The sequence below is a fragment of the Rhopilema esculentum genome, chromosome 21 (genome assembly GCF_057945365.1).
Source record: "Rhopilema esculentum isolate cy_ngs chromosome 21, ASM5794536v1, whole genome shotgun sequence".
Taxonomy (NCBI): domain Eukaryota; kingdom Metazoa; phylum Cnidaria; class Scyphozoa; order Rhizostomeae; family Rhizostomatidae; genus Rhopilema; species Rhopilema esculentum.
This window is the reverse complement of record NC_142835.1, coordinates 5,241,170-5,267,320: the sequence shown is the minus strand read 5'-3', so window position 1 is coordinate 5,267,320 and position 26,151 is coordinate 5,241,170. Positions and strand designations below refer to the sequence as shown.

At 38.3% G+C, this 26,151-nt stretch overlaps 2 protein-coding genes across 2 annotated transcripts; one reads left to right on the top strand and one right to left on the bottom strand.

Annotated features, from left to right (window-relative positions):
- Positions 1-4,252: 4,252 nt before the first annotated feature.
- On the bottom strand, positions 4,253-7,521 carry LOC148957611 (anion exchange protein 3-like). The gene is made up of 2 exons (XM_089115032.1): positions 7,309-7,521; positions 4,253-6,685 (listed from the first exon to the last, which is right to left on the bottom strand). Exons 1-2 carry the CDS (start codon positions 7,498-7,500, stop codon positions 4,787-4,789), a joined length of 2,091 nt encoding a protein of 696 aa, XP_088971158.1. The 5' UTR covers positions 7,501-7,521; the 3' UTR covers positions 4,253-4,786.
- Positions 7,522-15,057: 7,536 nt separating this feature from the next.
- On the top strand, positions 15,058-25,843 carry LOC135684407 (succinate--CoA ligase [ADP-forming] subunit beta, mitochondrial). Its single transcript, XM_065199957.2, has 12 exons — positions 15,058-15,215; positions 18,762-18,942; positions 19,406-19,502; positions 20,885-20,975; positions 21,454-21,525; positions 22,220-22,310; positions 22,650-22,814; positions 23,272-23,433; positions 23,812-23,954; positions 24,543-24,663; positions 25,075-25,163; positions 25,553-25,843. The coding sequence occupies exons 1-12, from the start codon at positions 15,141-15,143 to the stop codon at positions 25,625-25,627; spliced, it is 1,362 nt and encodes a 453-aa protein (XP_065056029.1). The 5' UTR covers positions 15,058-15,140; the 3' UTR covers positions 25,628-25,843.
- Positions 25,844-26,151: the final 308 nt, after the last annotated feature.

The following is a 26,151-nucleotide window of genomic DNA, read 5'->3' as shown; positions in this document are numbered from 1 at the left end:
CGAAACCAACTAGGCTTTTCTAAATAAACACAGCGGTATTTACGAGCAGTGAAGCGTAGCGGGAACAAAGGCTTGGATTTTATCACTACAATTTCGCTGGTGGTTTGAAAGGTGGAATACACTAGGCATTTAATTGACTTTTACCAAAACAGGGAATGGGGAACCGAGGCCAATCAGTAAGCCAATCTACCAGTTTATACCTTGTACGAAAGGTCTTTGCGTAAATACTTCATCTCTAAGAATAAAACATACATCAGCGCAATACAGTTGGTTGGATTTCAAGAAATACCAAAACTCCAGCTAAATAATGAAAATTGGCATGCATCCACGGCTGTAGCTTCATACAACTTTTCAATACCTGAAAAATGTTATGAAAAAACGCAGTTACCGTAAATCCTCGAATTAGCCCTTATTTAGTTTTGATATTTTTTGGATGGGGGCTTATTCGAGGGGGGGCATATACGAGGGGGGGAGCCTATAGAATCATTGTTGACATTAAGAAGACATTATTAAAAGACCTCATGTATTTTAGTAGAAACTTCTTCATGAGCTTTAATCAATTACTACCAAAAGTATGAATTTGTTGTGGTAATTTAATAAAGCGCCATAGGCGACCTCAGATGGCAAAAATCATCAAATTGAGGGATCCAATTTGAGAATTTATGATAGCAGTGGGGGCTTATTCGAGGGGGGGCTTATTGAAAATTTGTAGTTCTAGAGTGGGGCTTATTCGAGGGGGGGCTTTTTCGAGGGGGGGGGGGGGGTAATTCGAGGATTTACGGTATTTTAAGATATATGTTTAAATATGTAGGCGTTTCCTGCTTCTGACGATCAATGCAAATTATAAGATGTACAAGAAAATGTGACCTTCACATTTCGCTACTTCTGAATGCCGACAATCCAAAGTATCAAAAATGTTAAGTACCCTTACTGCATTTTCAAACTGGAACGTATTGTGCTTTCAGCCTTCAATAGGTAGTTCTTCTTTGCTTCTCTTGAAGGCCTCTGAGAGGAGTAGTAGCAATCCAGAGATTTAATATTCACTTTCTTTTATATTCATACCAAAAATATTAATGATTTATAAAACAAAGCTTGTAGAGGCCTGGGCTCCAGTAGTCCATTCTAAAAATAGCATCAAGGGTAATATTTTATTTGCTTCTGTGTTATACTTTTATCGTGTAGACTTGTGTTTAAACCTTTACCTTCATGGTCATTTTAAAAGTTAGTTAACTACGTATGGATGAAATCCAAAATGGAGGACTGGGGTCAAGTATCCCAGTCTAAAAATAGCACTTGGGGACATTTTTCAGCTCGTGTCTGTTCATCATCATTATCAACGTGTCAAATTGCCCCAGCGTAACCATTTTAATGCTCGTACCACAATTTGCACAATTCAACTCAAATACAGTGCTTAGAGCCTAGACTGTGAAGGTAAAACCCAAACTTGAGAACTGGGTTCCAGTACCCTATTCTAAAAAATAGCGTCAAGGGGTAAGATTGTCAATTACATCTTTTCTTATAACTTTTCAGTTTGTTTAAAGAATAGAGAAAGCTAAATTTCATATTCATATAAAAGTAATTATTTATTTAGAGAAGTAATCTTAATATTTATTTATTTAGAATAATTATTTAGAGAAGAATGCTTAAATAGAGACATGGGTACCAATATTAATCTTTTATTTCCTTTTCTCTTAATATATTTTGATATACGATAATGTACCTAAATCTTTCCTTTTGCATTTTTTTTACAAATCAATAACGAGATATGGAGATTGACCCAATGTGGGGACTGGGGCCAAAAATAGCAGTTGGGGGCATTTTTCGGCTTGTGTCTGTTCGGCATCGTCATCAGCGTGTGAAATTACTACAGTGTACCCATTTTTATGCTGGTATCACGACTTGCACAATTCAAGTCAAATTCTGTGCCAAAAGCCCAGACTATGTCTTTTTGAGCATATCAAACTGCCCATCTCTACCAATCTTGGTATTAGGGTTGGTAGATTCTTTTGGGGCTGGGACCTGGTGAAACTCTAAACATAGCATTTGGGGGGATTTCTCAGCTGGGGTCTACATGCTGCGAAGCATGCGCTGCGAGGGAAATTCATCCCACGGTCACATTACATTGTTTTATGCACTAATGACACATTACAATTCCCTTCAGTATTTGTATTGTAATTAATTTGAATTGTTGCTGAGCTAATGTGTGATCTTGAACGGTAGATGATAATAAATCTTAACACATTAACATTATCTTAATTTTGATTGGTTAATTTATAATCTTAGGTGTGTTCGTTCGTTTAATTAGATTTCGACGATGATATGTTTGAGGGAGTTGTTGGGAAGTTGCTTTAGACCCCGTTTACACTGTGCCAGATAAAATTTATCCCCATAAAACTTGTTCGGATTGATTTGCTTTTACACTGTGCCGCACAAATTTTGTCCACTTTGCTCTCCCGTTACCCTGGGTACCAGACTCACTTTATAAAATAATAGAGAGTCTGGTCTAGTGCGCCCCATTCTCGTTCTGGTGTACTGACATTAACCAATCAGGAGCGAGTGTACAGATTTCTGTACGTCCAAAGGTCACAGCGAAACAATAAACGTAACTCTGGTGTAAAACATTGAACAGAACACAACATAAATAAATGCTAGCGACGGTAACAATTGAGTTTGAAGATGCTGTTAAAACTGTACTCAAAGAATATTTTCCGCATGAAGCACAGAACAGCATTGAAAGCCTTGTTTGTAGAGAGACGAGACACCTTCGCCATATTGCTACCCTGGGTTCCAGAGCGTCAAGTGTAGCAAGTGGGGCATCGAGGAAATAGGGGGTTGCGGGAGAGTGCGGAGGAAGAGAGAAGAGAGGAAGCCGCTCTGGTTCCATCATAGTCAATAGAAAAAAACTACTGAGCCTAGTTTTGGACGAGGACGTGCCATTTTGGTTAAAAATTTAGACCCATATTTCCGCACATATCTGAAAAAATGTGATCCATAATTCCGCAAACATGATGAAAACTTTACCCATAATTCTGCAAAGCAAATAACATTCTTAAAGCATAAATTAATAATCGAACAATTTTTGCATATCCTTTACCCAAAATCTCAATATTACATATTTTTCATCTGTAAATCCCAGTAATTTTGCAATGTTTTCCCAAAGTGATACCCATAATTCTGCATTTTTTCTAAATGGTACCTATAGTTCCGCACATATTTCAAAAACTGATACCGATAATTCCGCACTTTTCAGAAAAAAGTTACCCCTAAATAATGGCACGTCCCCGTACCTTCAAACATGCTAAGATACAACCCCCCCGAGGCTCTCTCACCTCTCCAGTGGACCAATACAGACAGGCAAAAGCTAGTATCTCGCATTTTGTGATTATTTGCTTTTGTAAATAGAGTAGGTTTATTTTATACTTTATGTAGTAAGAGTCCCTTTAAATATTTAGTATAAAAATCTTAGTTTTATCTGTAAGTTTGCATTGCATACTGTGCTTAATAGCTTATAGCCAGGGGCGGACCCAGAGCAAATTTGAAGGAGGGGCAGTTGGTAGTGTGGGCGCGGAAAATTTTTCAAAAATTGGTGACGAGAGTACGCTGTATACAACAATTTTAGACCCATTTTCAGAATAAACAACATAACTTTGAAGTAGTCCTTGAAGCAAATTAACCTATCGGTCTCCGAAACTTTATAACCTGATTCTCATTCTTCAAAAGGGGCACGCAATTTCCAAAAAAGTGGCACCAGACTTGCTTCAACTCGTCGAGGGAGGGGCAACTGCCCCAACTGCCCCCCCCCCCTTAAATCCGCCACTGCTTATAGCATTGTTTTAATCCGATAAACGGGATGGTCGGTGACAAGTGCCTAAGTCATTTCATTAATTATCTTAACGTAAGTTTTAAGTTTAGTCTGACTTGTGTTTATAGCATTTAGTTTTGGTTCCATAGTAATTGTATTGCCCCTAGTAATCTTAGTTTATCCCTTGTAGGTTCCTTGGTCTAGTACTATAAGTCCAAAAGATCCACAGATATGTATCTAAAGAATCACGCATTCATTTCCAAGCGATATTTCAAAACAATTGCACGACTTCTTCTTTTTATCTAAAACCTTTGCAAAAGATCCTAAATAAAATTTACAAACGAATGGTGGGAGGCCTGCAAGAAAATCAAAGGTCCTTCGCATGAGAAATTTAAGCCGGTTTTAAACTCTCAGAACGGTTTGAAACTAACGCCGGTTAGAGTTCAGTTCGGGTGTGTTGATTTCCTTCGCAGATATTTTATATCGGCTGGTATGAATTTTTTGATACTGTGTTTCCATCATAGAGATATGATTATATGGCCTAGCACTTTTCCAAAGCATTTTTGATTTTTTTTCAATATCTAGGCTCTTGTAATAATTTATTTCGGCATGTCGTGAAATATTATACAAAAATTACGTTGTTTTCGAAATGTAATTAAGTTTCATGACCCTTATTTTTTATACATTTCTTAGGGTGCCTTTCCTATGGTTTGTTGTCATTGACAAAAATACATTTTCTCTTGGTGGATCCGACCTCACATTGCGCATGGACGGGGATTCAACCATTCCTTGTTCATGTTAGAGGTTACAAAGCTTTAAAAAAGTGCTAGCAATAATTCCTATGTTCTGTTTTGCGCCATAAATGTATTCATTGAGCGTGAAACGAATCTTGAAAAAACAGTAACCAAATTAGCAGCCTCTCTTGCAACCATCAGATTTTTCTTAAACCAAATTACATGAAATAAAATCAGTTCCGCTTCAAATTCAAAATGGCACTGAAACATGAGCAATCTCAAACTCCTCTGACACTGCAAGTTCATCCTCGTCTTCTGGGTTGTCAAGGTCTTCCAACTCTTCTTCGCTGAAGAAAACTCTCAAACACTTTCTTAGAGGAACCAGGCATAGAATCAAAAATGGGAAAATAGCAGCAAGTTGGGTTTCCTTAATAACGGCCAGCAGGACCACGCAAAATAGCTGAATCAACGTGAACAAATGAATTTTTAGTGTTTTTACTTTGCGCACAAAGCGTGTGTCAGGATGCAGTTTATACGGTATTAGAAGCAACTGCATCCGGTGAATGAACTCCATCCTTGAAAGCGATGTAAAGCCAACATAGAGAAACACTCCATATAAAACTGCTGCTGGAATCCGCTCAAGCATTGGTGCCAGCAGGAGGGAGCTTCCAATGAGCACGTGGATAATAATGTTGGTAAGTCTCTGTTCTTTAACTTCGACGATGTATGGATTGGTGCCGGGGGCATGGTCGGAGCTCAGCACCGTCAACGTGTGGAAGTGGGACAGTGAATTGACCGGAGATGTGCAGATCCAGGGCAAGCGCAGTAAGGAACCAGCGCCTACTAGCATGGAAACAACAAGCAGATCTAGGTGGTAGCCAAATCCCTTTTTGAATTTATGTTCTTTTTTGTCGAGCATTACCCCTGTTATTCCTGTCTCTATGAAAAGAATAATACTGACCAGAAAGGCTGGGATCACGGCCAAAAAAACGTAACCGATGCCCATTGTCGTGCTCTCTCCGAACGGATTTACAAACCATTTCCTGACAAAGTGGTCCTGCTTTATACTTAGTTTTTTCGTGAAATTGTCGGACAAGGTATGGTCAATCAAGACAACGGTGAAAACGGAGAGGATAACTCCAAAATCGCTAATGATTCGACGAATCTTCACCGGGAAATACATGCTACTGCGCACCTTTCTGATGTATAATGCGAAGAAGAACGTAAGAATTATAAGAATCGCCGTCATGAGTGAATAGCATGGATGCCTCTGATCAGGATTGGCGACAGTGGTATAGTTCTCTTTCACCAAATGAAACGTCGCATTGTCTAGCAGTACAGTCCTGTTCAAAACATGGTCAATATGTAAACAATGTTTTGGTGGAACATGTTCCCCCACTGGATGATCAATGAACGTTTGAACTATGAACGATACAGCCTTCTGTATGAATATGAGAGACACAAGTACGGCGAATATTTCTTCTGTGAAACGAGTTACCTGTCGTATCAATCCACACAGGTCAAAGGCAACGAAAGCCAAGCAAATTATCACTGTCCAAATGCCGATGCAAGCTCTCCATGGCAAAAATTCAAGTTCCATCATGTTTGCTAGCTCGTATATTTTGGATTCCATTATCAACATAGGCCCAGTTGCTCCAACTACCAGCAGAGGCTGTCCGGAAAAAAGAGAATATAGGATACCAGAGCTTCCAGTTGCTATTATCATCTCGGAAATCCCAATTTGTCCGTTTGTGTTCTCAGAGAGCAGACCTCCAAAGGTTATGCATGGTGCTAGTGCAGAGAGATATATGAATAGAACTGCAGCTAAACAATGTACATCAAAGACGGGAACGAGATCACTGATGTAAAACCTCACTTTGCGTTTGATGTCGTTGTAGAGACAGCCGAACAATTTACCTGTACGGCTCAGTGGATGTGCCCGGTCCTTTGACCCGACAATCCCGGACTGTATAGCAAATGTTGCTCCTCTCTTGACTTTATCAGCATGGGTAGCTCCTCCTCTATTCGGGAAATTCTTTTCCCATCTGGGCACTGATTGAATGAGATTCTGTTTTGTCCAATCCCCGGCACCCACAACGACACTTTCATCAAGAAATCGATCGATGCCAGAGAGAAGATCTTCCTCTACCTAGAAATCATAATAATAAATAATCATCAATCAGCATTTGACAAAAGACGATTTGAGGATGGTGAAATTGTCGCCGGGAGTTCTAGGGGTATAAATCACAAGGTGTTATCACTTAATGCGGAAGGACCAGGACATTGCTTGATAAGCACATCTTCTCAAACATAATCTTCATCTCGCTGATGGTTTAAGCCATCTTAATCATAGTCTATATCATTCGATACATAAAACAAGCCTTTAAACACTCCAATATTATCTATTCCATAAAGAGATGTAACTACATAGTCAGTCAGTGACGGAAATGGACCTTTTTTGTGGTGAAGTTAGCGTAGCGAATTTTCAGTGCTTCCTGTTAAAACAGCATTTCTCTTCTATTTTCTATCAAATACGAAAATTATCCTTTTATTTGAGGAACGTTCTCTGAGTTATTTCAGTTGCCCCACCACTGTTGTCAGCATGACATGTGGCATCAAAAGTTGGCCTTTGGCGCATTGAAGAAAAGTGTGATTCTACAGATTTTGACCAGATATCAAAATCGATTAAGGTGCCAAATGGTATGTTATGAATCTAGGACACTGAACTGCTAAGATTGTGGAAGCCAAGCAAATTGACCATATGTGACGTACCTCGCAAAAATATGCAAGAGTGAGAAACTGGGAATTGGACATCAGAGTGCCAAGGCAGCGACCGATTTGAAAGTAGTCAGCAATATCTTCATGTGGAGGCCCGGCAATGAAACAGATAAAACGAGCAGGCCATGAAACTTCGTTCAAATTATCGAAATGTGCAGCTTCTTTCAATTTAATGAAGATGGCCATCGGTAGCTTGATGAAGTCGAAAGTAGCTGTAAGTATCGTCGTGACTTCTGTATTTGACGGCAGTTTACTTGTGATGTCGACTAACTTAGCTCTACCACTGCGTGCGGATGAAGAAGATTCATTTTCTTCGATTACACTGGAAAAGAAATATGAAACAGGCATAGAACTATATATCGACCGATTGGTAAATAATCAAGTATCATGCTAGTGTTTTTAAATTGTCAAAAAGTTGTGTATCAAACATGAACTTACAAAGACTTACAAAGATTTAAAGACGGCGTTGGTGCGGATGACGTTCGCTGTATTAGATCGAAAACATATGTTTCTCTTTCAAAGCTGCTAACTACTTCGTGTATCTAGCAACTATTTCCAATAGATAAAAGTATTCCCAGTGTCACTTAAAATTGTCTATTTTCCCTAGCTCTGTGATTACCGTGTCTTTCTCTTTTTTGTCTCAAAGATTATCGCAAAAGACAAAAATCTTTCGATTGTGACCCTGCACACTACAGATTGTTGTCATAAGAGACAAGAATCTACGTCTTTCACGATAAAAATCTTCTGTATGCGCTAGGCTTAAGCGTAGCATGAAAAATATAGCGGGAAAAAAGCGCTACGACCAAAAGGCTCAAGCCCTGTCCACACGTATACGGGTATTTTTTAATCCGCAAAATTTTCTTCGCGGAAAGGGGCTCACGTCCACACGCATTTGACGAATTCGTTATCGCATTCACAACTTTTCGAGTTCGCTCTCCAGACTGGAAATTTTTGAATACGTTCTGAATCCGATTAGGGAACAGAGTTGGCAGCGCTCTGGGTCATATAGGGAACGGATTTTGTATGCTTCAATCTACCTTTTACAGATTCTTTTATAATACAACTGCTGTAATTTTAGCGGAATAAATCGCATCGGTTCCTTAAATGCTTAGCATCAAGGCGCGGCTCCTCCGTAGCTAAAGGAGCAACTAGACAAAAACAGCTCAAAAAACATCGTTTTAACTCAAAATAAAAGGCAGATGGGTAAAATCACAAAGAAAAATACGCATTTTTTCATATCAATCCAAATTTTAAACATTCTGCGTAGAGGTTACAAGATTTCTCAAAATAAATCAGCTAAGTGATCGACGCGCTTTGAGTCAATTAGGGAAATCGACATTTGGGGTCAAATAGGGAAGACTTGAATAACAGCAAGGAAAAATGCTAAAAGGTAACGAAGGACACAATCTTATTCGATCTGTTGTTTAAATTCTTTTGCTTGTTAGAAATCAAGTTATATCAGTAGATAAATTCATTTCAGTCAATGAGTCTCACAAATGTATGACCCCGTTCCCTATTTAACCGCGAGGCTGCCAACATGATTGCGCATGCCCTGACGACGTTCACCGGAATTTCGCGAATATGATGATGTCATCACCACACTCCATAAGGGAGGTGATCTTTTATCGGCCCTGGAGACTTGTTGTGCACCTTTACGAATGGTCTTTATGGGCTCGGGCGCACTTGCACTTGAAAGATGATAAAATCGTGACAAACGTAATTCTTATTGTCTTTTAACAATAGGTGTTTATCTGTTATGTAACGTTCCTAGTGCGCCCAGCAAAATTCCTTCTTGTTGAATTTGTCAACTTTCACCTAATCCCAGAGTCAGAAAGAACATCATGGCCCCACAAGGTTGTCGAAACAAAGAGAAATTTAGGAAGGTGGCCAAAAATTTGGAACCTAGAGGAAGTTGAAAAATGTTTATAGCCGTCTCTGGTAAAGTTTTGAAAAAACAGAGTTACCAGGAGAAGTGATCAAGACTGGCTGTGTACCCCCATTTAATGTTCCGTCGTTCTAGCTTGAAGCAGGGCATCCTGGAAAAACCAGACCCTAATATTTCGCCCCGGCATATGGAGTTTCATCAGAGCTGTCCGTCGAGCAGCTTGCTACTGTGACCTTGCCTTTATTTGGTGGAATCTCTTATAGTTAAGGGTCCTTTTTGTGTTCAGTACTGAAGGGTTCAGGGGTCCTAGGGTTTTTCCAGGAAGCCTTGTTGGAAAGGCAACCCCCTGGTTCGATTTCACATGATTAGCTGTCACGTGACAGGAACAATTTTGCAATCAAAACCAGTCGAATGCCACACCTTTCTCCCAAAAACTCGAGACCGTACGAGCAAAAGTTATGGTTGTCATGATTATCGCCCGTATATCGCTGTACGAATCCTTTATCGCAATCGATTTTAGCTGTACCCGTTCTATCACGTGTCCATTTTCATACGTCTTTGTTTACTTCACGAAAACGAAAAATAAATGTCAAACCCTCGAAAAACTTCATGATTTTCAAAAGGGTGTTGGACTTAAATCAAAAGCAAACTGAACACCAAAAATTCTTGATAAAAAGAATAGTTTAGCATGAACTACAGGAGCTGTTTTTATAAAATTGTGAAAACCGAAGATGGCGTCTTCTTCGATTGTCCTGACCCAAATTTTCAAAACAGTCATTATCAAGGAACTAATTGTTTGCGGGCAGTACTAGCAAGAGCTATTTCTAGTATATAAAATATCAAAAAGACAACATAATTGATTTTCTATCTCAGGCCCTCCATTAATAATCGATTTACAACATGCCTTGAAGCAGGACGAACTCATGACAACGGACAACGTACGAACTCATGACAACGGAAATGACCCCGCTGTTTGTCAAAGTGGAAAAAGTTCACCTTGAGTTTCAGGTTTGACAAAGCCCTAGATCCGTCTGAGTCTGATCTCAGTCTAGGCTAGGCAAAGATAATAATTTAACTTCGATACAAGTGTGCCCGAGCCCTATCAGTAGTGGAAAAGAAGCTTGTTAAGTGATTGGGTAAGCAGAAAGAATCTTTATAGTCCATTGTTGGAATGGCCTTTTTTTTACATTTAAATAGTCAAATAATTTTCTTGGTCGTATCAAATAATAACAAAATAATTTTCCACCGCTGGTCTTTACAAGAGTTTTTTGTCTCAGGCAGAAGATTTGAAATAGCAACATACGTTGGCATGTTGTAAACCGATTGCAGCTCCAATGAAACAATCGTATTTCTTCTTGAAGAAGGATATTTTCCACGCACTGCAGACAACCATTTTTGACCAAGATTCGGGGGGTCAGCTTTTTTTCTGACGTGCTTGTGCTTTGCCATAAGAACACTTTCAAGATGACTTGCATTTTCAGGAGCTATAAGATGGCGCTCCAGCATCTTACGAACGATTGTTCTAGATATGGACATCATGCATGAATCCTGCAGTCCAATGCAAACAGATCCATTCCGAAGACATGCCTTGAGATCGGATACCGCTTTCAGCGATAGCACTGGTACATACGGCTGGCACCACTGGTTTGTCACATTATCGACATCTTCTTCGAATTTTATCCAGCGGGCTCTTTCCACCCACTTGAAACCATTATCAATTCTCGTAAAGCTCTCTAGCTCTACAAAGGAATGGTGAAGATTCTGTTTCAAAGATTTATCGAATCGGCTGTCTACTTTGGGGACATCTGCCATTATGCCAAAGTATGTCGATGTTTACGATCCTCACGACATGGTTTAATAGAAATGAAGGCACGACATGCAAATGGCAATTACGTCAGATCAGTAAACTGTCGTACTCCTTTTGGTGACGTCAAAATTGCAGATTCATGTTGTGTTGTGTTAACGATGAATTCATATACGTAAAAACATACAGGACTGGAAACGAATTAAATGAATTCAAAAATGTCAATCCCTTGGAAGTTTGGGAGGAAATCAATCAATTAAACAACTCAAAAAGACCAGCGTTGGGATTCCCGTTGAAATCGTTAAACTGATATCAGGGTGTTTCTTAAGATATATTAATTCCCCGGTAAACGAAAGCTGGCTTACGTCTCACCGTGTTTTCATAAAAAGGCAAACATTCGCCCAAATAAGTGTAATCGCGCGGTAAAAGCAGTTCCGATTTGTAGAAGCGTGTGCCACAGATCTTGAGCTTCAAAATAAACGGTATAACGCTGTTTGAGGAGTGACTTTCTTCTTCTATTTATCTCAATCCATTCAACTTGGAGATACGTTGACAACCAGTCTGAAAATTCATTTGAGTTTATTGGCTAATATTGCGACGACCGTCAAAGGTCTGACGAAAGTTGAACTCAGTTCTACTTTTCGTCAAGATAAAAGGTTCGTCGCGACGGTACGCTTTTGCCTACTACGCATGAGCTGTTGCGATAACGATCGTCTTAAGAATCGTCTAGTGGAGATCCGCTTTAAGGCACATCTCCCACGAAATTAAGTCAAAGCTGAACTTGTAGCGTATGGGTTTGGACTAAACAGTCTATCGCTAACACCGAAAACAACGTGTGAAAGTGGGTTTAAAATTTAGCGAATGCCAGGAGATGTTGTCAGTAGTTCCGCAGGGCTCAGTTCTCCGTACACTCTTCTTTAAAATTTTTGTTAATGGATTCTTTTTAGCTAGGTATTTTCATGTCTGCAACTTTGCAGAACGATAATGCTATCTGTGGATGTGGCAAAGTTTCGGAACAGCGGCGACAAGACTTGAGGATTAAATCTCTAGAGCTCTTGACTTGTTAAAAGGTAATAGAATGCATGCAAAAGAAGAATTCAAGTGATGTTCCTTAGCCTGAAAAAACGTCGCGAATTTTCTTAGAAATACAAAACAAATTAATTAATGTAGCAAAATCTGTTAAACTACTTGGGATAACTCTTGAAGACGAGCTAAAACTTGACAAGCACGTAAAATCAGATGTGAAAATCTATTTTGAAAAGTCAGTGCATTTCAAGGGTAATATTTGCACACCGTTTTGTTACTTAAGGCCTGGCCAAACGAATCAAGCATCCGTAAAAAATTGCCCAACATTGTTGTACCAGCATTGTTGCACGATGTTTTATGACCTAGTAAAACGAATCAAACAATTGTAAAGTCATCTGTGGCGATCAAGCGCTGCTGCACAGCTTCCTACGGTTAGTTTGTTTTATTTACCGAATTTCAACCTACCGCGCTTGCGTGAGTAAAACAAATGCTTTAAGGGGTGGCCAAACGAACGCAACATTGTTGATCCAACATAAGTAACCAAAAGATGAACACAAGAGAACGAAACATCACAAAAGATCGCAAAAGATCGCAAAAGATCGCAAAACATCGCAAATCATTGTAAAACATCGTGAAACGTCGCAAATCATCGTTGAACATCGTAAAACACCGTAAAATGTAGTGGCCAGACAAACAAAACATGTTTTATCCAACAATGTTGGATGATGATTTATGCCGATGTTTGACTCGTTTGGCCATGGCTTTAGGAAGTTCGAAAGATATGCCGCACTTGTAGACGTTAATAGCCGATTTTGCTGTCGTCATCACAACTGACATAAGGTTGTAAGATCACCTTATTCCTTCGGCATTCTGTTCTTTGAGGCTTCAGTAGCTTTACAATTTGGAGTCGAACCAAGGCAACCCGTACTTGTATACACTTTAACGGTGATGCAGCAATTATCAACTTTCATTTGATTGGTTACAACAAACAATTGCATGGGTCAGGTTCCTACTGGTTGCATCTAACGCAGCAAAAGCAATCTCGGCTTCTTTTTTGATAAATGAAATCTACACTCGCGCTGAATCTTGCAGACGGAAAATACACATTGGCTTATAAGACACTTGCATAGGTCAAGCAAGTGGTGATTGGCTCTTGGGTAAAAAACAAGTTAACGCATTTATTCGATTGTAAGCCGCCCTTGTTTATATACGCCACCCTCGATTATAAGCCACAGCAAATTGGGCTCATAAAAGAATGCGCCCGGCCCTTGCTTATAAGCCGCATCCACCAAATAACAGTGGTGGCGCTAGAAATTCTCCGAAGGAGGGGCTTGACCTTCCGACAGGGGGGCTCGGCAATCGGAGTAAAAACATGGAATCCCAGTTGACAAGGACGCACAAACATTGAGATTACGACAAGATATAAATTCGACAAACAAGAAAGAGCAGATCTTTAAAGCGGGATTATTAATTTTTGTGGGGACTCGCTTTTTTAACAAAATGTCCCTAAAAGAAAACAGACATATTAAAAAAGCTCTTTGTAGATCTTTTCCGGTGATTTTTCAATATTCCCAACGCTCTAAATTTTTCTGGGTGAGGAAAAAGACATCATTTAATCATTAAACAGAATAGGGACCAATTTTACTTAGGTAGGTTAGGTCTTTGCTAGCTTGCAGATGCTCGTGTCGCAATAAACAAGTACACGAAAGTTACTACCTGAGGCGGCACCATGGTTGCCGCAGTTTTGATGATTCCACTTTGCTGGAGAATGTCTCATTTGAGCAATATTTTCTACCTTTATCATGAGGCCCGTAGGCACTGGTGGGGGCAGGGGGGCGATGCCCCCTCTAATAGTTTGCGAAATTGGTGTTTGAAGATCTTATAAGCGCAGCTTGATCTGACAGTATTACGTAAGGCAGGTATAGAAAAAGCTATATTTCTATCCATGCCCCCCCTCCAAACACAGATTAGCAAAAAACTTTACAAACGGTAGCAAAATCTTGCTCCGACAAAATTATAGATTTTCTTCGTATATCTTCCGAGGGGGAGGGGGCTGTAGCCCCCCTGCCCCCCCCCCCCATCTGGCGCCACCACTGTCAAATAATGCAGTGATTCTTGGTTTGAAATGACAGACCAAAAACTGAAAAAAAACCAGATTATGTACATGAACCAAAAAATAGATGATAGAAGCTCAACCTACAATGATTTCGTCCAGATGATAGATAGATACAATGTCTGCAAAAAGTACTTGGAACACCCACCAATTTACGCTGCATTTGATATCTTTCATTCCTTTCATGAAAAAAAATTGCTACTTCCGCCCCCTTCCCCCTAAAACAATGTTGATGATTTAGAGAAATGTCATAAAAGAAGCTCAAAAGAAAGTGCTTCCTAAAAGCCTAACCCGTTTTAATAGTAAACCAACATTGTTCTGTAGGGGATAGGGGGATGATTGATTTTGACCTTGGAAATTGATGTCAGTGTTCCAAGACTTTTGGCAGGCATTGTAGATTCCTGATCGAGTTCCTGATCGTTTGGCTCTACATAATAGCAGCCTTTTTCGTTTGTATGCCAATCGATTCCAAAACTGCTAGAAGATAAGACGACCGTGCTCTGCCAATTATCTTAAACATGTTGCATTATAGAGTTTTGCACAATCTGAATTGTCTAAAAGGTGCTGTCCGATGGCAGTGTCACTAGTTTTTATTGTGTTTTAGACCTATAAGATCGAGGAGACTGTTCCCTTCGAGGATCAGTTCTATTGGAAGGAATATACTGTTTTATCCTATCCCCGAATCTTTGGGTTTGGGCGTCCTACGTAGCCAGTGAGAATAGCGAAACAAACAATAAAAAATATACAGATTGTTACAGGAGATTCAAATGCTATACAAGAACAGAAAAACAAACCAATCTGCAGGGAGGGAATTATTTGGATAAGGAACTCTTTATCTCTCGATAGTCAGCTGCACTTTCAAGCCAAGTCTCCAATGATATATATCATTGGAAGTCTCCTGCTCGGTCTCAAGCGAGGTCTCCTGGAAACGAGGGTCAACGGTTCACTCACTCTACAGACCTGTCACCATTGACAGGGCAAAAAGTTTTGGCATAGAAATGGCCTCTCTGGGACTGAAAATTTGTAGAAGGTGCAGCCAGTTGGCAGACAGAGGCATTTTGAAAACTTTTAAGGTACTTTTTCTGTTTACCTAAGGATAAGGCTCACTTTTCTGTCGATTCTAGGTTTATTCATAGAATCTGGGCGGGAGGCCTAACAGGCCTAACACTTGTCGTCCAAATATATAAATTAACTGGAGTTTTATTTTTCATGTTGTGGCAGGGGGAGCTGCCATTAAATCACTGTTTTGTTCAAAAATTTATTTTGTTTTTAAACCATGTCCAGATTTTAATTGGGAACACGGACTCTTGGGATTTTATAATATATTGCAATAAGTTTTTGTGGCTATTACACTTAGGAGAGGGGGAGGGGTGGGGGGCGGGTGGTTGTGAGGGCAAGCGGTGATTATGCCCTTGGGCCTTAAAGAGTGATTATGCCCTTGGAAAGTCTTTATGTTAACACATGATGCAAGGAAATTTAGAAACAACTTAAGAAAATTAACAATAAATTGAAAGAGAAAAACAATTATGAAGCAAAATGTTGCACTGCCTGTGCAATAAAAAGCACATCTGGTGTTTTTGGAGGCATGTGTGTATAATCGCACCCCTAATGTTGTAAGAATTGCACTCCTTGGCCAGCTTCCCAGATAATTTATTTTCAGATTCCATATTTATTTCCTTTGTTTAAGCCCAAATCTGGCACATCCTTTTCACAGGTTAAAAGTAAGTTACTTCACAAGTCTTGAGTTTTCAGATGCCACAATTCACCATTTCTTGAGCAAGTTTGCATGCTTCTTTGCTTACTTAACTCAACTTTGATTGTCAGTTGCTGTTCTGTTGAAAATGCAAATAATACAGAAACACCTTTCCAACATGATTTATGGGCTTCATGGAAATTAGAAGGCAGGGAAAATTTTTTTAAGAGGTTAGAAGTGTGCATACAAAATTATAGGAAGGCGGAAATTGTTTTAAACTAGACATGTGTGGAAAAATCTTTAGCTTATAACTAATTCCCTGTGTATGGTGGATTAAAGGCATTGGGTCATGATAAAAGGCCAGGGTTTACCCAAACGTACCCAAATCTGTCATTATTTTTGTGCCACAATGCTATTGCTTTACCTATAATTGGTCACATGAACTCACCCCATACTAATTAACAAAACAGTGTCCATCAATAGCAAGATGTCAACAACAGATGCCGATATCACAATGTAAGTATAGCGCTCACACTGAAAGCAAATGACCTCCTATAGCAGGCCTCTCCGTAATTGTTTTAGCAGTTTCTTGGCTGTTTGCGCCTTGTAGCATAATTTTTCATCGAGGCATGCAATTCATAACTTTCGGTTTATATTGCAAGGAAAAGCAGAATCATCAGTAAAATGGATGTTACCGCATTCTGAGGGATTTTAAGCTTTGTTTAACCAAAGTAGCATATAACTATTGTCTTTCAAGTGATAGACAGTCACAAAATAAGCTTCAATTATTTTGATCCCAATACATCACAAAAATTTTATCAAAAAATAATATTCTTAGATTAAACATTTGATATATTATGAATAATAATATTATGATAAGTATTTTGCATCATCGGATGACTCAGATGATGTTGATCGGTACACAAGCATTTCTTCTTTGACAGGCCTTTTGCCAACCTGATCAAGGCAAATTTTCCTCCTCCTCTCCAAGTATACTTAAACAGCATGGTTTGCAACCATTTTCCTCCCCAAGGGCGTCCATAGTCGGTCGTTTGAGTTGATTACCATCAAACCTTTCATAGAACTGTTTGCAGTGGTAAGTTGTTTTTCTTCAGTTTTAACCCGACCACATGGTCTTTTCAATTTTTTTGAAAAGTTACAAACTAAACTGGATTGCCCTTCCACTTATCCGCCATTTCAAAAAGCCCACCACTTACAAAATATTGTTATCAATCTCTACATGCATTGATGCTTGAATGAATGACTAAGATAAGAACAAGCAACATTATTGTAGTAACCCGGCTCATTTTCCTGACAGGAAGGTCTGAAACTATTAACATGTTTTTAATTTATAATTATTTCCTGTAATGATAACAGTGGTGATGCACACTTAAAGCGGCTTCATCCTCACACATCAACACTTACTGTGATTGCAAGGCAGTTTTCCATTGATTAACATGTAAATCATGTCATGCGATTCTCTAAATGGTGAATGCTGTTATTGAAAATTGATTCCTGGAGCAATACAAAATTTTCTGATGAAAATCAATCTTTACACAATGCAAACAGTTGAGGTGCTCGATATCACTTGTTTCCGAAAAGCAGGCACATGGCAAAATGCGTACCTTGTCTCACAATTAAGCCAAACTCCCCGCAGTATGGCGCTCTGGTGCACTCCAAATCCAAAATGAAATGAAAACGGCAACAAGTAAACAGACAAACATTTTGTGTCAGATTGGGAAACTAAATACGATATGAAATAAAAAGTGTTATCGTTTAAACAGGGCCTAAGAATGGTAAATCTCAAGGTGGTAACTCATAGCCTTGATAAGGCGTGCAACAAACTGCATTTCTTGGGAAAACAAATTGGGTGCCAAGGTGTGCCTGTGCAATCGCACACCTTTCCTGAGGATGGCCTGCATAGTCTTTGCTGCTAGAAGCCCAATAACACAGCAAGCAACCATTTACTGTGTTTATTGAATCAGAATCTTCTTTCTAGACCTTACTTAAAAGAGAGGTCTGCTTAAAGTGGAAAAGCTAATGTGTATCTAAAAAGGGCCTATAAATGGTTGTGTGCCTAACAAAATTTGTTGTGGTTAAAAGAATATCTTGCAAAAACTCTTAAAAGATAGCCTCAATACAATTTGTGATTTTCCTCACAAAAGGCTAAAGTCTTGACAGAATGAATTTAATGACCATACAGCAGTCAAGAGAAAAAGTAAGATTTGCTTGAAAATATGAATTTGAGGACCTCCAGAACCCAAGTGGACCTCCAGCCCTGCTTAACCTCTAGAGAACAATTTCTGAAAACTAACTTCACTTCTTAACATGATTGTTGTTTTTGTTATTACTTCATTTTCTGGTTGGGCATCTACATAAGGTTTAACACAGGCAACGTACCACTGGCCAGTCCATAGCACTTTTTTAAAAGTTTGTGTGATCTTCTTAGTCTGCGCTCCAGTCCACAAATGCTGCTATGTTTATGGACTCTGCAATATTGATAAACATTCTGTCCAGACAGAGGGCTGGGTCTAATTTATGAAAATAATTCTATGCAATGAAACCATTCAAACTTTGCAAGAAAAATCTTCGAAGAAATATTCACTGAAGCTAAACAGGTTGTAGATGGCGCATGAAGAGTTCAAAGTTTTACAAGGCTGGAACCATTGACAATTTCAGCTAATTGCATAATTTTTAAGGGTTGCATAAATTACCACCAGATCCTGGTGGAAACTGTGGACAGGATACTCATCAATATTGCGCAGTCCGTAAATGTGGCAGCATTTGTGGATCTTCTAGGATCCTTTGTTAAGGATTATCAGCCCATAAAATAAAATGCACCCAGTAGATCAGAAACTTACAATCTTTAATATCCTTTGATTTTCCTCTACCAAAGACACTTCTTTTAATGTTATGCTAATTCTAGGGATCCCTTGGTGGTGCAAATGTGCTGGCATCAAAATGGTCATCTCAGAAACAGCAGCAAAGATCACTGTCTGTTCATGAGTATTTGAGCATGAAAATTCTTGAGGATCTTAACATAAAAGTCCCAAACGGGAAAGTGGCCAAAACTCCAGAAGAAGCTTTCCTTGCTGCCCAGGAATTGCGTAAGTCTGCTGCATGTGTTTACCTATCACCATTATTAGTTTTTTCAATAGCTCTGTCTTATCTAGTTTTGCAATAACTGAACTGTTTGCACTTTTCCTTCATCCGTCTTAAACCCACTCTTCCTCAACACATAATGGACCAGCTATTTGAACTCATTTTTTCCATTACCCTTTTTGATGAGAACCAACTGAATCTACCTTAGTCTTTTATTACTTGGTAACAATATAATATCATTATAGTTGACAACAGAATATAGTTTTATTTCTATTGTGATTTACCTATTCACTTGCTCTGTGCCATCCAAATTTCTGGTAGATAGAGCATTTGTAAATTGAGGAGCTTGATTTTTTTTCTGCAAATTGCCCTTCATAAATCTTATACTAAATTATTAAAAAACAATAGTTTGAGAACTATATTTTCTTTTAGAATTGTATCATTTAACATTGTATCTTTCTCTTGAAGAATCCAATGATTATGTTGTGAAAGCGCAAGTTTTGGCTGGTGGTAGAGGAAAAGGAGAATTTGAATCTGGACACAAAGGAATCAAGATTGTCTATTCGTATGTTTGATTTGCCTTATACAACTTTCCTTATAATGTATCTTTCAGCTGATTCTGAATTTTTATGCTAGACAATATTTCAATTGAAAGTTGGCTAATCTATATCTCGTGCTACTGTTCATGAATATTTAGTTCCTTTTTCATTTCTATGTTTTTTTTAATTTTTGTGTTCACTTTTATTGCTTAATCTAGTTGCTGTTCTGATATTCTGTGTTATTTTTCGAACATTGTTTCCTGCATTTAAGATTAAAAGAAAGAAAGTTTTCCTAATTATTAAAGATGGTTGAAATTTAAAATAAAAAGGCAAATGGAAATGACTGACTTGTACAAAATTATGGTCTACCCACCAATCATTTCTGTAAAAGCTCATCTTTCTGTAGCCTGCTTAACAGACCATGATCCTGTTTACATCAGTATGGGGTGGATTCCACTCCAGGTCAGATCAACAGGCCGTATTAAAAAATCCATGTTTACACGGGCCCAGGTCGTGGTTTCTTTAGATGGTTGACCTTATCCGGATAAGCTTAACTTGTTAGCTCAAATGTAAAAATTACCCCAAATTTGCTACTTTGAAATGTTTACACTACCCGGGGTTTAACTGGCTCGACTTCATATCAGAAAACTTCAGAAACCCGTCTCAATTGGTCAACTCTACCGTCGAGAAGGAATGACCCAGGTTGGCTGCTGTTATCATGTAAACGTTTGAAGAGATTTGACCATAGATAGGTTCACCCTCTCGGGAGACAAGCAGAAACACCAGGTATCTATAGTAGACGAAGTGCATTGTTCCTGAAGCCTATTGAAGATCAAACAGCAGAAGTGTTTTAGATTGTAAAGAAAGATCAGATATGGGAGCTGGTTAAAATTTTACCAACTTTTTGTTAACATACAGAGCGGAAAAGACATTTCTGGAAAAGCTTTCTTACTGCTTTCTTACATAAATCATCTTCTCCCAGAGTTTTTGGTTTTTTTTTCACGTGATGGGACAGAGTTTTGTTGCACAAAAGACAAACCAAATTGATATTTGATTTTGTCTGTGATGCAAGCTAGCTCCATTCATAGTAAATAGAAAATATCAATTTTACTATGTTCAATTTTAGCCTATCACTTGCTTCTAAACTATATCGCTTTGTAGTCTAGTTTGCAACTGATGTGGAGGCAGTTGCAAGCAGGGGTGTAGTGCTCTTTTTTGGCCCTGCACTACACCCCTGGTTTCAAGCTGTATAAATACATATGGCTGCAGCGTCTAGCATAACGTGTAGCTCCCATGTCCTTTCTGCCTCCATGTTTTATATTTTCATCAACCTTGACTTTTGTAACAGTATCGAATCTTTGTAGCATGCAAGATAAGTTTGTTTTATTTTTTCTATTTATTTTTGCAGACCAGATGAGGTTAGAGACTATTCAAAGCATATGCTAGGGAAAACCTTAGTAACGAAGCAGACTGGAGAGATGGGCAGACCTTGTAATGAAGTAAGCATTTCTCCTAATAATATCTTTCCGAATAAGTGACATTTTGTTGACCAGCAGTGGATAGTTTAGGCTTACTGTTTGTCTCCAGATTATTCGTTTAAATTTTCTCTACATTACTTGCAGTTTGATACCTTTTCGAATAGGCTTTTCAAATTTACTTTTGCTGTTGGCAATTTTACCATAGTTTTCTGTTACAGTAAAGAAAATTTCTTCATGTAAAGCACAAGTCAGTCTTCTGTTTATCTTCTGACATTATCCGACATTTACACTCTGATTTTGTCAGACGAAAAGTGCTTTATTAAGATATGTCTCTGCATTTTCGCGGTAAGTTCAAACACAAGTTTCAAATACTTTAATTGTTTAATATGACCCATTTTTTTATTTCTTGTTGTGAAGCTTTTCAGGTTCTTGAAATTTCAAGTTGTTTATCAGGGGATTCTAGGGTTTTAATCTTATCATTTCTTTTCTTATACTCAAGATTCTTGTTTGTGAGCGGCTGTACCCAAGAAGAGAGTATTACTTTGCAATCACACAAGACAGGAAAGCAAAGGTGATGACCGTTTGTCTCCATACCTTATCATTTTATGACTCATTTGTGCTTACTGTGATAATGTTTTTGACATTTTCTTATATAATTGTAAGTGGTTTTGAAAAAAGCAATCATTTCACAGCTTACTTAAAGCTTTTCCGTCTGGCACTCCTCAGAGCATAAAACATCAGAAGGGTCCGAAAGAACACGATGGAAAATATATACCAAGTTGTGGATCGAAGTAGGCCAATCAGAAAAACGCAAGCACATGACCATAAGCATAGTTGTCCAATCAGTGCTGCGTGCCTATAGAAAAATTAGCAATGGAGTCCAAGAGAGAAAACGAACTCCTTCTGTCTACACAATAGCAGCCTTTTTCGTTTGTATGTAGATCGATTCCAAAACTGCCAGATGAAAATTGTTTTCCTATTTTATTATACTACACAATTTTGATATTTCACGGAAATTATCGGATTGGGCAATTGTACTATGTTGCCTCTCTCCATCTATAATTTAGCCAGTCTGTCAATCTAATGCATGGTTTAAGAATTGCTTCGAGTTTTTAATTGAAGATAGTAACGTTTTGTTTATTACTATGTGTGTGTTTGTTTGTGTTTGGAAATAAGCTGAGTTTGAAGTTTCTTTATGAAAAATAATCTGTCAGTAACCCCAATGTGAGTTCAAGGTTGAATGATATTGGTGCGATTCTTCTCAGGGTCCGCTTATCATTGGCAGCAGCAGCGGTGGGGTGAACATTGAAGAAATGACTGACTCCATCGTAACTGACCCGGTCAATATTGACGATGGTATGTGTACTTCTCCTTTACTCAAACAATTACTACTCATCTGTAACGATAAACAGGGCATTACCATATAACCCTCTATAACCCAAGTATCGCAAAGTTTCTCAGCTAAACATAGTTTGTCTTTTGTTGCATCATCATAGCAATGGTAAGTTTTATTGTGAGTTTAAAAGATACCTACTTTTTCTTTTAAGATTGTCTGAGTCCCAGTTTCCGCGTGTTAGGCCCAGTTTTCCAAATATCCCCAGGTTTCACTCTGCACATCCCACCAAGATGGATAAAGTTTTCATAAAGCAGTTTTTGATTGATTTGTGTATTACTTGATTTGTAAATTTTTCCTAGGGCTAAGCATGGACCAGGCAATACGATTCGCTTGCCAAATGGGCTTTGGTCCACACTGTGTTGAGCCTGCAGCCGACATTTTTGTCAAATTGTACAATTTATTTATTGAGAAGGATTGCACATTAATTGAAATCAACCCGCTGACAGAGATCTCCTCGGGCGAAGGTATACAGCGAAAATTTTTTGCAGCAACAGTGACAACTCGTAGATTTCACAAATGATGAACTGCACAGTCTAATATTCATTATGCATTACAAGATTCGTGAAAAATTCGCATAATTCTAATATCATGAATCTTTCTCCATATCTTAATATCAAAGAATACTCATGTCATTCAATGACAGATATAATTGCTTAACTAAAAGATTACAAGATAAATTCTGTTAGTCATGTTTTACGTTTCAATGGTTTTCAACACATGAAAATCTTTTTATTTCTTAAACAGACCTTAATGCTATTTGCATGCTAGGCATTTTTGTTGCCTTGCAATTACATTCACAAATGCCTGGAGTAGCAGCTCTTTAAGTGCACGACCAAGTAATGTCAATCAACGAAGTGTATGTAGTATGAAATAACAGAAGAAACTTGTGTATGTATGTTTGTACTATCTATTGTTTTCCAGTGGTTTGTATGGACGTCAAAATCAATTTCGATGACAACGCCTTGTATCGTCATCCGGAAATCGAAGCACTCAGAGATCCAAGCCAAGAAGATCCAAGGGAGGTTGAGGCATCGCTCAAGCAGTTGAATTACATAGGGCTTCAGGGTACCATTGGATGTTTAGGTTCGAGACGTTTTTGCATCTTTTACGGCGTTTTTTATAACATTGATATATATATATTTGTATTTAAAAAAGAACCATATCAGCTGCTCTTCAATTTCATCGTTGCTGCCTTTGAAATGAGCTACACAACTTTGGAGTTTAAATACTTATTGCTAACAATTGCAGCAAACTTCTATAGATTATCCAAAATTGATTTAGGACTGTCTGAAAATGCATTATGGGATGCTTGCGCAGGGCAGTGGCTCATTGTTAGCAATGAGTTTTAACTATACTCTAATGGCTTTACGTTTTGTTTAAAAGATTCACGCTCCATGGCAAAATTTTATCTCAATTACTATGCATCATGCATTTTGCTTTATGCTTTTTGTCTTTTTCTAGTAAATGGTGCAGGTCTTGCCATGGCAACAATGGACATTATAAAGTTACATGGTGGATCGCCTGCTAATTTTCTGGATGTTGGCGGAGGAGCAACTGTAGATGCAGTAACGACGGCATTTAGGCTCATTAGCTCAGATAAACATGTAAGCCGTTTTGTGTAATCAAAACAATGATAACTTTGATGATATAAACACCCTAGTTTCAATTATCCTGAACACACTTCTTCAAGCATTTTAATATTTTGTTATCTCAAATTGGCCTTCTTTTTGGTTGACCAGCACCAACTATATGCTCATATATATCAAAATGATAATTAAACCTCGATTATCGTTATTTTACATAAAGAATCGGCTAAAACCATAAATTAAATTGCTAAGGAGTTACCTCACTATCATCGTAATATCTACCAGTTATAAAGATTAATTGCTAAGAATGAACATTTTTTTGGCAATCGTATTCGAAGAAATGTAAAAACATTTTAACAGGGTACGAAAATGTGACTTCATCAAAATACAATTTTTTTTTCAATTTTTGACAATCAGCCCTCATAACTTGAAAGCACACCATTAAATGTTGTTTAGGTTAAAAAATCAGAAAATATGATGCAAATTGACTGAGGTATAGCAAGCAACAATAACTAAGTGTTGCTGTTGTTAATTTCTGTTGGATGCTGTTGATAATTTCTGTTGGACAGATTTTCATTGTCAGTAATCATATCAAACAAAATGCAGGTCAAAGCAATTCTTGTGAACATTTTTGGTGGTATCATGAAATGTGACGTCATCGCTGAAGGTATCATAGAGGCAGCCAAAAGCCTGAAGTTGTCAATACCACTTGTCGTAAGGCTGCAGGGTGCGTAGAAAGTATTTTCTCTCGTTAGGATTATATATTTTAGGCATATACGTTTTGGTGTGTTAAGCATGGCAGGAAAGCATACATAGTCCTGCATATATTGGACGGAACACTTTATCGCCGACCGCTATACAGTAATTTTCAGCATTTGAAAGATTGATATACATTTTAACTTTTAAAGTAACAGCTCTTGATTTGGTTACCAGAAAGCTCAACAGTATTAAATGATTCAACAATTCTTCTAGAAATCTGAAAATAAATAACTTTTTAATGTTGACTTGCTCCTAACCGATTGTCCTTGTTATCTGTGTCATTCAACACTGCATTTTGCCATAGATAGGTCAGCCTTTATCAGCTGACCTAACAGAGAAAAGTTTTCTGCGCTTATAACCAACATCCCAACCTCCACAGGTACGAAAGTCGATGATGCCAAGGCACTCATTGCCACCAGTGGACTTCGAATTTTACCTGTAGATAATCTAGAAGATGCTGCAAGATTAGTAAGTATCTTGGTAACATTTTAGCCATTACCTATTGCTCCGTTTTTGTTATGTTTTTTTAGGTTTTCATCCAGATAGGAAACTGTGAGTTTTTGGCACATTCTGGTTTGGGGCCACTGCCTTTAAACAGTGTATGATTATCGCGTGCTGGAAGTTTTATGACTGGCTATGACGTTTATGGAAGTCAAATAGTATCTTTATTGAGACCTCATGGAAATTGTTTCCAAGTAGCCTGGAAGTTAGGGTTCAAATATTTCTCTTGCTTTTTTCCCTAATAATCTACCTTAACAAGTATAGTCATTTTACAGCAACCCAGCAACCCTCCAGCTGAAAGTTTGAGTAAAATTCGCTTCTTTTATTACTTTCATTGGTAATATCATTCTTTGTAGGTTGTTAAACTTGCCAGCATCGTCGAACTCGCACAGGCCGCAGATGTGCATGTCAATTTTGAACTTCCAATCTAATCTTTAAGTTTTCTCAACCCGAAATTCGTGGCAGTTTCATAACGAACATTGACAGTGGCTAATTGGTTAGCTGCTTTATCTTGGCGTGCGATATTTCATATACTGCAGAATGTTACATGGCTTCCAAATTCAGTGTTATCAATGTCAATCAAAACTAGCGAGGTTTGCCTATTGTATGTAATCTTAATTTTATGTACATTCTTGCGATCATCTTCAGGTAATGTTGTCTCAGTGTTTGTTCAGTCTGCAACAGGCGTGCGAAGCTGCCGGAGTCTTTTGTTCAACAGAGTGATCCTTGGTTCTAAGAGAACTTCACGGAGCTGTTATTTTCATCAAAACCTGTTTTTGTCGATTTCGTATTTTCTTGATGATGGTACTTTGTTCAGGCCCTTCATGAGAATTCCCTTTTTCCGAAATCATTCTGTTCAGAACTCATTTGCAAAAATTGAGGTTTCGCCCAACTTGTTTGAAATTTCTACAGCTAATGTTTAAATTTGGTATGTTTAAATTTGTATTCCTCGACC